Below are 14870 nucleotides of genomic sequence, written 5' to 3'. Positions count from 1 at the left end.
TCGATAACTGTTTGTCAGAGGGAAAAGTAGTACAGGACTTTTTTACTTGATTTGGTCTCAGGAATATGCTGTCGCAATAGTGCTCTAATTATTGAAAATTTTTATGTATGTAAATTTGGTAGATGGTACAATACACAAAAATTTTCCATAATTGGAGCACTATTGCGACAGCATATTCCTGAGACCAAATCAAGTAAAAAAGTCCTGTACTACTTTTCCCTCTGACAAACAGTTATCGAAATATCATAAGCTAAACATTGAAAAAGTTATAAATTTTCTCTTGAATATCTCAAAAAGTATTAGGCAAATAAAAAAATGTTTCAGACAAAACTTACGTACTTTTTAACGTGGAATGCGAATCTGTTGTAAAAAGTGGGGGTTCCCATTTTAGATTTTAAAGTTGTCCCCCGCCCCACCCACAGGGGTGGGGGTGGGGGGGTCAATTTTGGTATCATTCGATAGCTCTTTCAAAAATAGGAAATACATATTTTTCCGTTTTCCGATCCACCCACAATTTCTCGGGATATTCAACCGTTCCGGGACTTTTAGACCACCCTGTATATCTTACGAACAAAACTCAAGCAAATCTCGTACAAATTTGTATGCATAAGACGAGCAAAATTTGCGCGCAAGAATCGTTATCTGGGTAATTTTGTATTTTAGTATAAAAAGACTAAATAATAAAGTTTTTTATAACACAAAATATTGTTTATTTTAATCAAAATGAAGAAAATTTAGTAACGCTTTTATTTCAGAGTACAATAAAAATAAATTGAATTATAAAACGGTCGCGGAATGCAGTGATAGGGCATCGACCGTGTCCAGTACCAAACCTTGTTTTGATATTGAAAGTCTTGGCGTTTGCGGACAGCCTCCATATGGGTACACAGATCCACTGCAGCCGTGTGTCCTCATTAAGTTTAATAAGGTAAGTATAATCCTGTTTCTACATATTTGCTAAGAAAGATATTCTCTTGGTTAATATTAAAATTTTTACATTTTTGTTACTAGCTCAAATTTAAAAAAATTCTTTCACATTAATTATATTGTAGAGATTTAATTGGGTACCAATTCCTTACAATAAATCGTCCCTATTACCAGAAAACATGCCGCATGTTTTACAAGAAGCTGTGCAATTTTCGAATAAGGTTTGACTCAAATCTAATGTCTAATCCATCATAATCAATATCACAATAATTCTTATTCATTGATTGTGGGCAATTTACATAAACATAGTGTATAGGTATCTTGGTAAATAATATATTTGAAATTTTACTGTCATATGCAAGGTGTTTGGTAATAATCATATCATCTCTCATAGGCGGGCAGAACGGATTAAACTGAATAGAGAAATCCTTAATCATTTTGCAATTTTCCGAATAATTAGTAAAAACTTAATAAAGTTACGAGCCGTGACAAAGTGTCTAAATAATTTTATTATACTGATGAACAATTAGAAGAAATTTATTGCGAAAGATATTACCTCAGCCAGAGCGGCTGAATGGGGCCAGAATGGATGAACCTGGACCACCCTCAAACTAGGCGGGCGTCTCGCCAATTCGACCGAGGCATGTGATAATATTAATCGTAACAAACAGTTTAATAATGTTTCTGTGACTATCATTCGAATCTTTGAATTTAGAATTGCACTCCGACTTGGTTTGTCTCCGACTTTGTTGACTCACCATGCAGTCAGTAGAATGAGTCAGTAACTGTAAAATGAAAATATTTTTGCTGTCAAAAGAACAGTCACGTATCTAACAAGAGAGCATTGTACAAAATTCTGGCAAATACCTACGCTTTTAATTTAATTTAGATGATCCCAATAGTTACCCACTATATATATGTTGATAATGTTGTAACTTTACATAAAATGTTTGGTGATTATGCACAAAAGGGGCCTCCCCTCTGATTTCATTCATTTTTTAATATGTTATTGGGAGGGTTTTCCCGAGTAATTTCATACATATATAATAAGGATCGAAAAGTACAAAAACCCCTTGATTGTAGAGAAAGTTACAAAATGGTAGGAGTTTTCTACTCGGTTTAATTTTGTTGGTTTCATTTGCTCACAAGAGATGAGGTATTACTAAACACCTTGCATGCGTTCGTACGTATAACACACACACGCGCGCGCGCGCATATACAATTATTTTATAACATAATTAAACAGTACCAAATCTGGTTATGGTGCGATGGAGTAAATAATGTTGATAAAGAACACATCGGAGAAATCGAGTATTTTCCGAGTCCCGGCTTTCCTGTACAATATTTCCCGTTTGTGGGACAACCAGATTATTTGGCACCGGTGGTTGCGCTGCATTTTAAAAATCTCACACGTAAATCACTATAATATGTATAATGATTTAGAAAAGTATATCGAGCCATTTTAAAAATAGAAAATAGGATAACTAGAAGCTTATTATCTTGCAAATATATTATTGATATGTTATTTTATGATATTAAAAAGATCTGATTGATTTTATGAATACAATATTTATTGACAATAAATTGATATTGGTTATTGGCCAATAATCTTTTTACTATGGACAATAAATATTTTATTAATACAATGTTTTAGCGTTTAGATTAGTGACAGTGGAATGCAGCTTGTGGGCACTCAATATTAACAAAGATGCACAGAACGCATTGGATTTCCAAATAATTCTGGGCAAACCATAAAAGGCGATGGTTAACAAATATGTTGATACTTGTATTCCATACTACTTTATTAACAAATATGCAAATATAATTAGAAATTATGGATTACTTATTTTGAGCAAAATAGAAATGTTCGTTTTGTAGAGTTCTTATAATTAGTATTAAATATTTATTTAAAATTATATAAATAATATTCATTCTCGCCATTATATAATGATTCCTTTATTATGTACTATGTTACAATAATAAATACACGAAGATGTATTTTCAGGATTTGACCAGTTTGTTTGCATAACGTATAATCTAAGATATTATTTATAAAAAGATGAAGGCAGCAATTATATGTATGATAATGTATTGTTTTGTTTAACTTTCAAACAGCCGCGTATCCAGGTGTTTCTGAGATAGCAAAAATATAATGTCTAATGTTCGTTTTTCATAAGTTGAAAGGCTAATTCTAAAACCTGATTCTACCGACAGAATGGCGACTCGAGACCACAGAGCTCCATTTACAGAAATTAATATCTTTATTAAAGTAAAGAATAAATATCTTCATTATATGTAAACGAGAAGAGAGCAGGACGAAGCTTTATTTTTAACAATAGATGTATAGAATCAAACACTTGGATGAATTGTACTGGAATTTATTGCCTTAACTCCGGATTTACCGTTCCTTCTGGAATCAGCGATATTCTCTAGAGCAAGAAGTTATAGATGGGTAAACCAAAAAAGAGAAAGAAAGAAGAAATAGGAAACAAAATGATTTGTGGAGAAATTAAAAGAGACATAGAGTAGCACAGAAAGATAAATAAGAAAAGATGGAGAAAGATTCCTAAAAAGAGAGAAAGAAAGAGAAAAAGTAATAAATAAGAAATATAAGAAAGAGAAAGAGAGAGAAAAAGAGAGAAAGAAAGAAAGAGAGAGAGAAAATATTAAAGAAGAACGAAAAATAGCAGCAGAGATAAAGATAGAGGGACGAAGAGATGTCCAGAGAGAGAGAAAGAGAGAGAGATAGAGGGGGAGGGGGGATAAAATAAAACAGAAAGGGAATGAGAAATAGTCCATTTGGACTGAACAATATAGCTATCGTTTTGTCCTTGTTATATTTTGATCACTGAGTAAAAGAGTATGAAATGAGAGAGAAGAAGAAAGAGAGAGAGAGGGGGGAGAGAAAGAAAGAAAGAGACAATAGGAAAAAAAGGTGGTTGAGTATAAAATTTGTGTTCTCTTTTGAGGCAGATTTTGTGTGAATTTCATGTTAAATACGAGGCTTCAACCGAGGAACATATTCTCTTCTTGATGATATAATTTCAATTGGTCTTAATCCTCCTCTTCTTCGCCCGTGCCGGTCAACATAGCAATTAAACTCGGTGTATCAATGAAACCTTTATCATCGATGAACATCTGATCGAATGCGTCATTCACTTCTTTCGGTGTAAATTTGTCGCCCCATGTCGTTAAAGCTTGCCTTAATCTATTAACAAACGTAAAAATCGTCTTATTATATTTTCTCTGCATACGAGCACACACGAGTATCATGTACTATTATATATTTTATTTTATATGTTTTATTCTAATAAGAGAATAAAAATGTTGTTTTAAAGCCAAACAGCATCTTTCAGTTAAAAAAAAATTTAACAGTTAACAAAGCTAAAGGAACATGTAATTATAAACTGATGAATATATATGGACACAAAAATGACATAGTATACGAGTATATGTATATTTTATGCAATATAAATTTTTGGCGGTCCTTAATACGAATTGGAAAATATGCATAATATATACCTTTCGCCGTCGATTTTGCCGTTGTCGTCGAATGTCTTGAAGGCATTGATCACAACATCATCTTCGTCAGCACCTGACAAGAAAGAACATTGTTCAGTTTTTAAAATCCAGCATTTCTCGGTTGTTTCTCCAATTAATAAATTATGCATACCTGATCCTGACATACGAACAGCGAATAAGTTCATCAGTTGAGTGAAGTTGATGGGCGCTGGAGCTTCACTAAGCATTTCGTCGAGCTCCTTATCGGTCGCCAATCGGCCGACGGAGTCGAAGGCTGCACGAAGATCATTCTTACCAATGATACCGTCTTTATCCGCGTCCATTAGCTGGAATGCCTGAAAGCGTAACAATAGTGGTGCAACATAAAAAAATTTTTATAACTATTAAATCGTTATTTTACTGAAGAATTGATTTTGTACTGTTTGCAATATACTAATATATTGAAGACTGCCTCTACTCTGATGCAGTTAGACCTCTCTATTTTAACTCCTATTATCTTTAAGACTTAAAGAAGTTGTTCGCTCGTTTTTCATTCTAATACAAGAGTTACGTGACAAATGTGTAATGGTAAATCAGACTGTCAGAGTTTACAAGGGAATACAATTGTAAAGTTCGAATAATGAAAGTGCCAGACTAGAAAAATCTAAAGATAGAGACGAGTCTGGGGATTAGGATTATATGTAAAATTATCTTCTTTAAATTATACCTCCTTAAATTCGGCCACTTGTTTCTGAGAGAACATAGAGAAAACACTGGATCCGCTGCGTTTAGCCTTGCGGCTGCCACGGCTGCTTGCTCTAGCAGAGCCGGAGTCCTTTGGTGTACCTGTAGGAGTTGGTGCTTTCTCTTCAACTGGTGCTGGCTCGGGCTCGGGTGCCGGCGCCTCCTCCTTCTTCTTAGCCTTCTTCTTCTTCTCCTTATCTGCCTAGGATATAAAATATCGCAATTTATAACATTTCTTACAAATTCTTCATCATTGCTGGAAAGAACTGAACTGAGTAAAAGATATCTGATAGTTTTACCTTATGAAATATCTAAAATAATCTAATCAATAAAAAAATAACTACTATGATTAGTGATAAACGTTCTTTTGTGGAAAATTTTGAATAACTTATATGGACAAGTGAGTTGCTTCTAATATTATTTAAACCAAAAATGTTTTAATTTTGAACATTGAATAAAGTTTTTCTTACATTAGACAAACTTAAATATCTGAAACATTTAACATTTTTAAAAGTAAATTTCGTCTATCTTTATGTTTAAGAAGTGTAAAAAGTAAATTAATAATATGAAATAATAACGTAAAGTGATCGTAAAAAGATACATCTTCACGGTATCGTAAAGTGATCGTAAAAAGATACATCTTCACGGTATTTAGGTCACTCATAAAATTCTTCGTTTTCAATGATATTCGAAATAATTCGAACTTCCCGACATATATTCGAAATGATTCGATGAGTTTTGATGAGTCGTTAATTTCAATAATTTTCCCTAAATGTTGAAAGTTGTGTGCTAAAAGCGAAAGAAAGAAAGTAATTTTTAAAAATGCTAAATTTAATTGACTATCAAATAAGACTAATAAAAATATATTTTATATTCTACAATATGTATTATACATATGTATATATCATGAATCGTTCTTGTTTCTTTTTATCTTAAAATTTTGCAGAAACATTTTTACGATAGATTTACGAATAGAATAAAAATGCATACATTCGTAGAAAAAAAAATCAATAGGTAATTGAATTAAATGTAAAAATTATTTTGATAATAATTAAAATTATGTTGATCTCTGTAAATGATATCGAGAAGCCTGGTTCAATTATCGCATGAGAAAATTTACGGGGCGCTGCCGGTTGACGCTAAGAATAGAATCGCACGGAAAAGCTGCCAGGACGTATATAGAGCGACCATCCAGTTATCGTATTGCCTCTCGTGTTACCATTCTTACATAATTGTCCGTACTGTCATAATTACCGAAATGAGGCCACGTTAATGTTGCACACGTACACATATTTTATGTTATTAGCCAAATAGATATTTTCCGCACGAAATAAAAGTTGCATTTTTTTATGATTTTATCTTCGCATAAACTACATGTCTTGCGTAACATGTTTATAAAAATACTCATTTTCATCCAATGTTACATGTGTATTAAGCGAGAAAAGATAGTGTTAGACTTAATTGAACGAGGACGTTCGATTATCTTTACTGCTTTACAGTAATTTAGTATTGCGACAGAAGAGGGTACATAAGTACGTCAATATTAGAGACGGAATCAAGTGCAACATATACTTAAAAACCCGTGTCCAATAGCCAAGTTTCATTTTTTGGAATTGAAATAATAGAGGAAAGTTGTCTATCATGAGATAGGATTCTAATATGAAATAGTAGGTTTTCAACGTCCAAATTCAATCACAAATCTTTTTACGCAACGACTACACGATCTAACAATCAATTTTCCACTAAACAGACTTCACTCCAAAGGGGATAAATTCATGGTGGAATCAACAAATGATGTCTATTAATCTAGCAGAAACTTCGCTATCTCATAATTGAGAACTTTCCTCTACTCATAAGAAATAATATTTGATACATTGTACTCGGAAGGTAATTGAATCCCAACTATATTCGTATTCTAGAATGAGTGCACGATTCGAAATAGTACTTACAAATTCTCTCGTAAAGAAACTTTTACAAGTAGTGCTCGAACCTGAGAATTAAGCGGTTAATAATGTATTAATTAGATTATTCATATTAAACATTGATACCAAAGTAATGAAAACTGAGATTTGTGATTTACATACTTTCATCTTTCTTTCGTCTCGAATAACTTTTTTCCACAAACTTTTCGATTTTGAAGAAAAGAAAACTTTTAGTAAAGTGGCCGTGAAAGATTCGAACACGTTCGGTCCAGGTTCGAGTCTACTTGGGAGCACCATTTTGGCTTTTTGCGGTACTCGCGGAGGGTTTGAACCCGCTGATACAACGTATGTTTTGCTTTAAAGTTTCAGCAAGAAAGTGACGATTTTGCATATTCATTTGGAGCTCGCGGTAGAAGCCGCAACGATAGAATTTCGAGGGATTCGCTACCAAAAAAAGGCTCGACGTAGATCACCATCGCACTCCATCGTCACGTAATTCGCCAACGGCGACGTCCTCGTCGTCACTCGGTATATATCGCTCCACGACACTGCGCGTACTCCATCTTTGTGAAATGCACTCGTATTCGCGATTTGGCGGTGCTCCTGCATTTCGTAGATCACATAGATATAAACCCGGTCCCTCGCGTTCCTCCGAATCCGGTAGATCCTCCGCGCGGTTCTCCGACGACCCGGGGAGATCGCGGTGTGTCAACCCGAGGGATTTCTCGTCGCCTTACCGACGTACTTACCATGTCTACAGGTCGATTTCTAAAGTGGTGGACAATACGAGATGGTCACGACGAACCAACTGTCCGAATCATAGAGCCGAACTTATCTAAGTAACTTCTGCGGATCTCCCCCACCAGCGAGCGGGAGGTTGTCCGAGCCGGGGTGCCCTGCCCCGGGTATAACGTCTATCTGACCATATTTAGTGCGAGTCGCCTCAAAATAGCGACCCTTTCGACGTTTCGACTAAAACAGTTCGCCAGGGAGTGTAGAACTCTGACGATCGTCGTCTCGGCGAAGGCAACATCCGTTCTCCGCGGGAGCCGGGACACCGAGCTCCACGATCGACCCGGTCGATCCAGCCGTTCCAAAGACGAATCGCACCTGGAACAAGTACAATCGCCGCGATCCGATCCCCTCTTTGTGCAACACCGATCGCGAATCTGCGTGACAAACGAGAGACGAAGGAACCGTGTCGTTATTTAACTCGTAGTTAAATATCGCCCCTTTTCAGCGGAATAAATAATAAATATCACGGCCAATTTATGAGCGAAAACAATTTAGAATCTTGGAATATGATAACAAACATATTCATTTAATAAAACACAATAAAATGAATACAGCATTGTGGACGTTTTGATCGACTTAACTTAATCATTCTCAGCACAAATTAATAGAAAACAATAGAAAGTGCGAAAATCAGTTTCTAACGCAAAATTTTATTAAAGTCGGACCTAGCACAGTTTAATTGACACAATGGTATGCAGCGTAAGAAGCGCAGGCTATAAGTTAAAATAAGTTTTTTGAGTCAAGCGGTAAAAAGGTGTTAGCCATGATTCTACATTTAAAGGCGTGAATATGTATATTTCATTATAAAATCAAAAAGTCCAACAAGAAGAAATTTGCAATCTTTAAAAAGTTTAAAGTTTACATTTTCCAGTCCACCAAGTAAATTATTTGTAAAAGACATTGGTAGTCGCAAATAACGACTTGCTCTTATGAGATCAGTTCGTCGATTGACTGTTTACAAAATGTCACGTAGAGGAAAGTTCTCTATTGTGAGATAGGATTCTAATATGAGACAGTAGGTTTTCAACGTCCGAATTCGATCACAAATCTTTTTTTACAACGATTACACGATCTAACAATCAATGTTTCACTAAACAGAGATTTCAACTCCGAGGGTAATAAATTCATGGTGGAACAAACAGATGATGCCTATTAATTTAGCAGAAACCCTGCTATCTATATTAGGAATCTGTCCCATAATAGGGGATATTCGTCTATACGTACAACTTAAGGGAATCGGCACGTATGAGATAGGAAGATCGTTGAATATACTTGTCCGCTCGAAATAGTTCTTACAAACACAATTTGTGAAAATTAGGACACTCTGTTTCCCGTTTCGTAGCATCTGTCCAAATTTTAATTAAATCGATCCAATGTTCGAGTTTACCCCGAACAAACATACAAGCCCTCTTTCTTTATAATATTAATATCGATCTAAATAATTTCGTATAAAATGATCCGCAAATTATCACATGTATTATTATTCACGATCGAGCTCTCGGTTTGTAGCACGATATCTCAGACACGTGGGTACTAAAAATAGCTGTCCGATATATTCAAGAATGCACGTATGTTCTCGCATATATTCGCTCATTTGCTACATAATGGCATAACTCAAAATTTTTTAGAAAATAAGTTGGCACGTCTTAATTAAAATTGTGTAATCATTTCGTATCATTTTTAAATATACCTATATACTATTTTAGTGTGATGATTATGAAGGAATAAAACCGTTGGACTATATTAGATACACCTTCGTTCAGTACATTGAATTCTCGCTATTCTTTTACAAACAACTAGAAAGTGACTATTTTTTAATTATGTCGATTGCTGGACATTTTTTTGCAAAGTACATATGTAATTATTTCTTACGTAACGGTTTAAAACCATTTTAAAAGAATAAGAAAAATGTTTTAATGCTATAAAGTATAAATATCACAACACCCGTTGCGATTATAATATTTGGATAAAGAGGCGCAAAGTGCTACGACACCCATGTGTGTGTAATTATAAATAATATACTGTTCATTGTGTTATAATACAATTTTAATTAAGTCCTGCCACCGGAATGCAAATCTAGATAACAATGTAATACAGAATGCAGATATGAGAGAACACAATATAAATAGGATATAATTAAAGTTATATCGTAATATACTCACAATCAGATGTATAATTTAAAACATTTTATTTAAAAAATGTGTTTATAAAATACATTTCTTTCATATTTTTGTGATTTAATTTTCGTAGAAATTTCACATATAAAATTATTGTTAGACTTAATATTTGAATTATATTATCCTATTTACTATTACTAGTAATATTACAAATATATCCGCTAACAACGAGACAGACTCGTTACGACGGACGTTGAAGTCTGCAACAAACATCGAACATAACATTAATGTTAGGAAATTATTACGGTTCAATTTACTGTTTTAATTATAGTATCAATTATTTGTTATGTAAATTAAATTAAATTACTTTTGTCATCCGGATCGCGTACGCCGCACTGCCGATGCCCTAATGTACTTTTCCTTTTCGTTGGTATATAGCCGGGAATGTATAAACTGGGAGTTTCGAGTTTGCCGATGGATATAAGCCTGCTAAAGTCTTTCTCTAATTGATTGGCAATTGGACCTGAAGACACGAAGTCATCATTGAAATAAAAATAAAATTAATTATATATTTCATTCTCAAACGAGTATAGCAAATTAGGAACAAACGGGTGACACTATATCCAAGTGCTTGATACCGATTTGTTTCTCCTTGAAATATATTATTTTACTTACCTCTAAAATGCAAAAGAAATTGAATGCATGCGTCATTATGCAACGTCTTCGTCTTTCGACTATCGATAGATAACATCCACTCGGGAATACCCATCACTTTTCTTACGTCCTCTAAGAATTGCGCCCTGTGAAAACAAGGAAAGATAAAATATATATGTATGCACGCGTCAAGTATATAAAACAAACTTTTAAAAATAATTTTTTAAATAATTTTTTTTATCACATTGCCTATTCTGTAATACGTAAAATCCAATTTTACTAAAATATAGATATCTGATATTTGATATAAAATCAGATATCATATCTCAGAATCGTGACTTTTTAGAATCTGGAAGACATCTCTCAGATATCCAAGCGATATCTGAATAGTTTTTTATACCAGATATTGTAATATTTAGATATCTCCTAGATATCTTTGTAACATTTTTGCTAATTTAACTTAATTTATACTTGTTATACATCCGAGAAGAAACCGGTGCGCGCAGATGGAAAAACGGATATAAGAATTCACATATTAAAATGATTTGGCTGTCTACATCTTGCTTGGACCTAATAGGCTTCTCGTTTCTTGTTTAATTAATTTTATAAGTAGATCGCTTACACCACAAATCGCGGTGGTTTCCTAATATTCGCATATTTTACGATATCATAATCGGGCTCAATATTTGCGCAGGCAAATCTGTTGCCGCCAAAATCCTTATCAAAAATGACGATAGATTTGCCCATTGCGGATACTGGTCCGCCCAGAGGGAAATTGGAATCTGTAAATATCTGTCGCTTTTCTCCAATATTAATGGTTCCTAGACGAGACGATATATCGCCAACGTAACATCTAAGCGGCAAATCTGCGCCACATTCCTCCCTGTAAAGATCATCCTGAGGAAGAATGTAATAATTATTCCAATGGACGCATCTTTTTATCTCAATTATAATTTATATATTAAAACGGTATCTTAATTAAATTAAAGAACGTACTTTGATTAAGGAAACAATATTTACATTTAATGGATCGGCTAGTTGTGTGAAATAGGGATTCCACGTGTATCCCGCTGCTACGCATCGAGTGTCCTTCACTTTCACTGCAGCATCCACACCAACAGGATTTACGTATATCGCCCAATTGTGATTTCTGGTCTGAAACATTAAATGCCCAATTAATATAAAACGTAGACGTACACCTCGGATAATAGTCTCTGATTTATTTTCTCACAATATTGCGGTCGTGCTTCCCGGGATGTCGTAAGTTTACTTCGATTATCGTCTCACTTTCGCTACCGTCTTTATAAACGAGCTGCGTCTGTAATTGTTTATTGTCTCAAAAATTATGTATCTCACCAAAATTTTCGTGTAAAGTTTTTTTTCTTTTAAGTGACACATTACCATTTTTATGTAACCGTATACAAAACCTTGTGGATGGTGGAACGATGCTATGGCACGTAACTCACTGGCATCGGCTGGAGAGTATCCTCTCTCTATGGTAGAACACGCCCATCTAAACACAGAGATGAGCTGTCAATCTTATACAGGGTCATCGAAAAGTATCGGACCCCCCTAATATTTTCAGTTAGAATGCATTTTGGAGAAAATGTCCAGTAGCGAAGTTGTATGGTTTCAAGCGGGGAGTAAGATGATGACTTTCACTCGAATCACTTTACATGTTCGAAAACTCTTCATTTTCGACGTATCTCTGGAATTTTCACTTTTCCCCGTACTTTGTAGATTTCATCAGAATTAGATACCTTAAATTTTTTTCTTTCTTATGAATCACTACACTACGTCCCAGGATACTTCTTGGGCCAAACAAAGGTAGCGTTGTATCGTTGTATGTTGTTATATATCTCTTTTTGTTATCCAGGGTGCCGAATTTTCCGCTTAAATCACCCATTTCATATTGATCCAGCGTACCTTCTTCTGCTGCCGGTACATCGCTCATATTAATACCTAATGGATTCCAGTGTCCGTAGAGTGACGTTCCTTCGCATGGAAACTCTAAACCATATTCTACAGACATCTGTAACATGTTATGCATAGTAATAATTTTTTTATTAGTATGTAGAGGAGAGTGCGCTATTAGGGACCTAATATGAGATAGCGGAGTGTTTGCTAAATTAATAGGCATCATCTATTGGGTCTAACATAAATCAAATATTTAGAGTTTCATTACTATGACAATTTATTATACAATATAGGTCATTTTTATTATAATAAAAAATTTATTATTGTAATAAACATAGTAAATAAATTAATACAAATGTAAAAATTATATAAATTAGTATATGTATAATATTTATTATAATGATAATGACCTATAAAGTATAAATTAGTTGAATATGGTTCTTTTTTTTTCAATTTGTACGACGTAAAATTGTTAAATGTGACAATTTATGCAATTAATATTACCATATGTACGTGATATCCGCTTATTTTTCCACCAAGACCTTCGAGAGACACTTCCACATTGGTAATATCGTATTCAGTCTGTTGGAGCAACTCTAATTTTCCCCTCAGAGATATTTGTTCACCGTTACCGAACCAATCCCTGACAACCGCTTTGCGCCGATAAACACCACCAATACTAAAAATATGATCGTATTGTTACTACCAAAAAATTTAACTTAATGTAATTTAATTTATCGTACGTTATACTTATTACGTTATTACATGGAACAGGCTAATCGATCTCCTCTCGCGACTGGACCGTGATCGTCATAAATAACTAAGCTTTTGCCGAACAATGTATGAGGTCCTGATAAAGATAACATCGTGTCTGTAAACAGTTTTCTAGTCAATTCTGCAGCGTTAACTTTTCTACCGGCAATTTCGAGCATTCCATGTCTCGTTAAGTCACCCAAGCGACACAACGAGGCTTCTGCAATGGAACAGAGGCTATTCGGCTTCCAGTTCACCTGAAATATCATAAATAGTATCTATATGTTTATATGAACAGATTATATAAACAATGTAAATATACGTATACTAAATATGCAAAATAATGCGAAATAATTAAGTTTGCTATTTCGAGAAAGAAGATTTTATACAATTGGATTTTTAGAACATGTACTCTATTGATACTTTGCTACTCAAATTTTAAAATACTTTATGATATTTGGAGTAAATCATATTTTCTTTATTGATACAATAATTTTAATAAAAGTATTGATGTTTCTTTTCAATATACATATATTACTTGGATTGAGTTTAAAATAAAAATCGAAATAAAATTACACGCGTGTAATGTTATAAAATAAAATTGACTAGTGTCTTCGCAAAAAAAGAACAATTATTTAAAAGAATGCCAAAGTTATGTCAAATCGAAGTTGAATCGAAAAAAGTACAGTTCTTTTGCAAAAGAAAAGTTTAATCAACTTTATTAACTTTACTAACATTGCATAAAATGTTATATTTTAAATGTTTAAATATGAAAATTTTATTTAATTCCAACACCTTGTATGGATTGTAAGGTGATCCGGCGCTCACACATCGACTTGTCCAATTGTAGAAATCTTTTCCCGGTGGATTGTCATGTATCATCCATCTAAATAATAAATTTCAAATAGCATCACACAGCGACGATGGTAAACTTATTTGTACAATTTCACAGGCACGATTTATACCTATGGTCTGCAGTATTATTTATTGCATTGCCATCTGCATGAACGAGATGTTCTATTATTATAGTGGTGTCCATTTCAGGATCGTCCCTAGGTTGTCGGAAGAGTATCCGACCAACAATGGGATATCTGAATACCACTTCTGCCGTATACATCGGCATTTGCCAATCGGTATGCGGTGTATAAGGCGTAAATGCGCCACACACCCATGGAGTCATGCCCGTCTTATCAGTCTCATTATATCTGAGAAGAGAATATTTTTTTATATTACCTAAATGCATTACGAGTAACTTTCATAAATATATACATATACACTACTTAACAAAATTAAAAGATTATTTAACATGAGTGCGAAAAAGGGTCACACTCAAACGCATATATGTTTGCCAAAAATTGTTGTAGAACAATATTTAAAAAAGCGTTCTGAAGCTTGGAATCTCAGTTTTTCAATGTTTTAAGGCTTATTTGTCTACAATGGTTTCGCTACATATGGCACAACTTTAAAGCAAACCTTGAAAAATTGCAGAATAAACTTCAAGTTTGACGGAGTGTATGGGAGAACAAAATTTTTTCATATC

General features: G+C 34.0%; 3 protein-coding genes across 3 annotated transcripts in view; 1 reads left to right on the top strand and 2 right to left on the bottom strand.

Annotated features, from left to right (window-relative positions):
* Window positions 1-3365, top strand: part of LOC105565239 (sodium/potassium-transporting ATPase subunit beta-1-like) — a 5038-nt gene extending 1673 nt beyond the window's left edge. Inside the window, exons 4-7 of the mRNA XM_012018269.1 lie at window positions 756-928; window positions 1053-1148; window positions 2174-2339; window positions 2582-3365. Of these exons, the coding sequence (XP_011873659.1) occupies window positions 756-928; window positions 1053-1148; window positions 2174-2339; window positions 2582-2682 (536 nt within the window). The 3' untranslated portion in view covers window positions 2683-3365. The remainder of the gene's footprint in view (window positions 1-755; window positions 929-1052; window positions 1149-2173; window positions 2340-2581) is intronic.
* A 380-nt stretch (window positions 3366-3745) lies between these two features.
* Window positions 3746-7931, bottom strand: LOC105565240 (myosin regulatory light chain 2). The gene is made up of 5 exons (XM_012018270.1): window positions 7844-7931; window positions 5156-5374; window positions 4601-4784; window positions 4450-4522; window positions 3746-4135 (listed from the first exon to the last, which is right to left on the bottom strand). Exons 1-5 carry the CDS (start codon window positions 7844-7846, stop codon window positions 3982-3984), a joined length of 633 nt encoding a protein of 210 aa, XP_011873660.1. The 5' UTR covers window positions 7847-7931; the 3' UTR covers window positions 3746-3981.
* Window positions 7932-9770: 1839 nt separating this feature from the next.
* The window catches only part of LOC105565305, an 11457-nt gene continuing 6357 nt past the window's right edge, over window positions 9771-14870 (bottom strand). The window contains exons 8-19 of the mRNA XM_012018390.1: window positions 14296-14535; window positions 14126-14216; window positions 13343-13587; window positions 13082-13256; window positions 12421-12692; window positions 12062-12173; window positions 11892-11978; window positions 11681-11815; window positions 11283-11557; window positions 10682-10806; window positions 10374-10529; window positions 9771-10266 (exon numbers count right to left, since the gene is read on the bottom strand). Coding sequence (XP_011873780.1) covers window positions 10181-10266; window positions 10374-10529; window positions 10682-10806; window positions 11283-11557; window positions 11681-11815; window positions 11892-11978; window positions 12062-12173; window positions 12421-12692; window positions 13082-13256; window positions 13343-13587; window positions 14126-14216; window positions 14296-14535 — 1999 coding nt within the window. The 3' untranslated portion in view covers window positions 9771-10180. The remainder of the gene's footprint in view (window positions 10267-10373; window positions 10530-10681; window positions 10807-11282; window positions 11558-11680; window positions 11816-11891; window positions 11979-12061; window positions 12174-12420; window positions 12693-13081; window positions 13257-13342; window positions 13588-14125; window positions 14217-14295; window positions 14536-14870) is intronic.

Source organism: Vollenhovia emeryi, unplaced genomic scaffold (genome assembly GCF_000949405.1).
Source record: "Vollenhovia emeryi isolate VEMERY1.0 unplaced genomic scaffold, V.emery_V1.0 DF939154.1, whole genome shotgun sequence".
Classification (NCBI taxonomy): domain Eukaryota; kingdom Metazoa; phylum Arthropoda; class Insecta; order Hymenoptera; family Formicidae; genus Vollenhovia; species Vollenhovia emeryi.
This window is presented reverse-complemented; position numbering and strand designations above follow the sequence as displayed.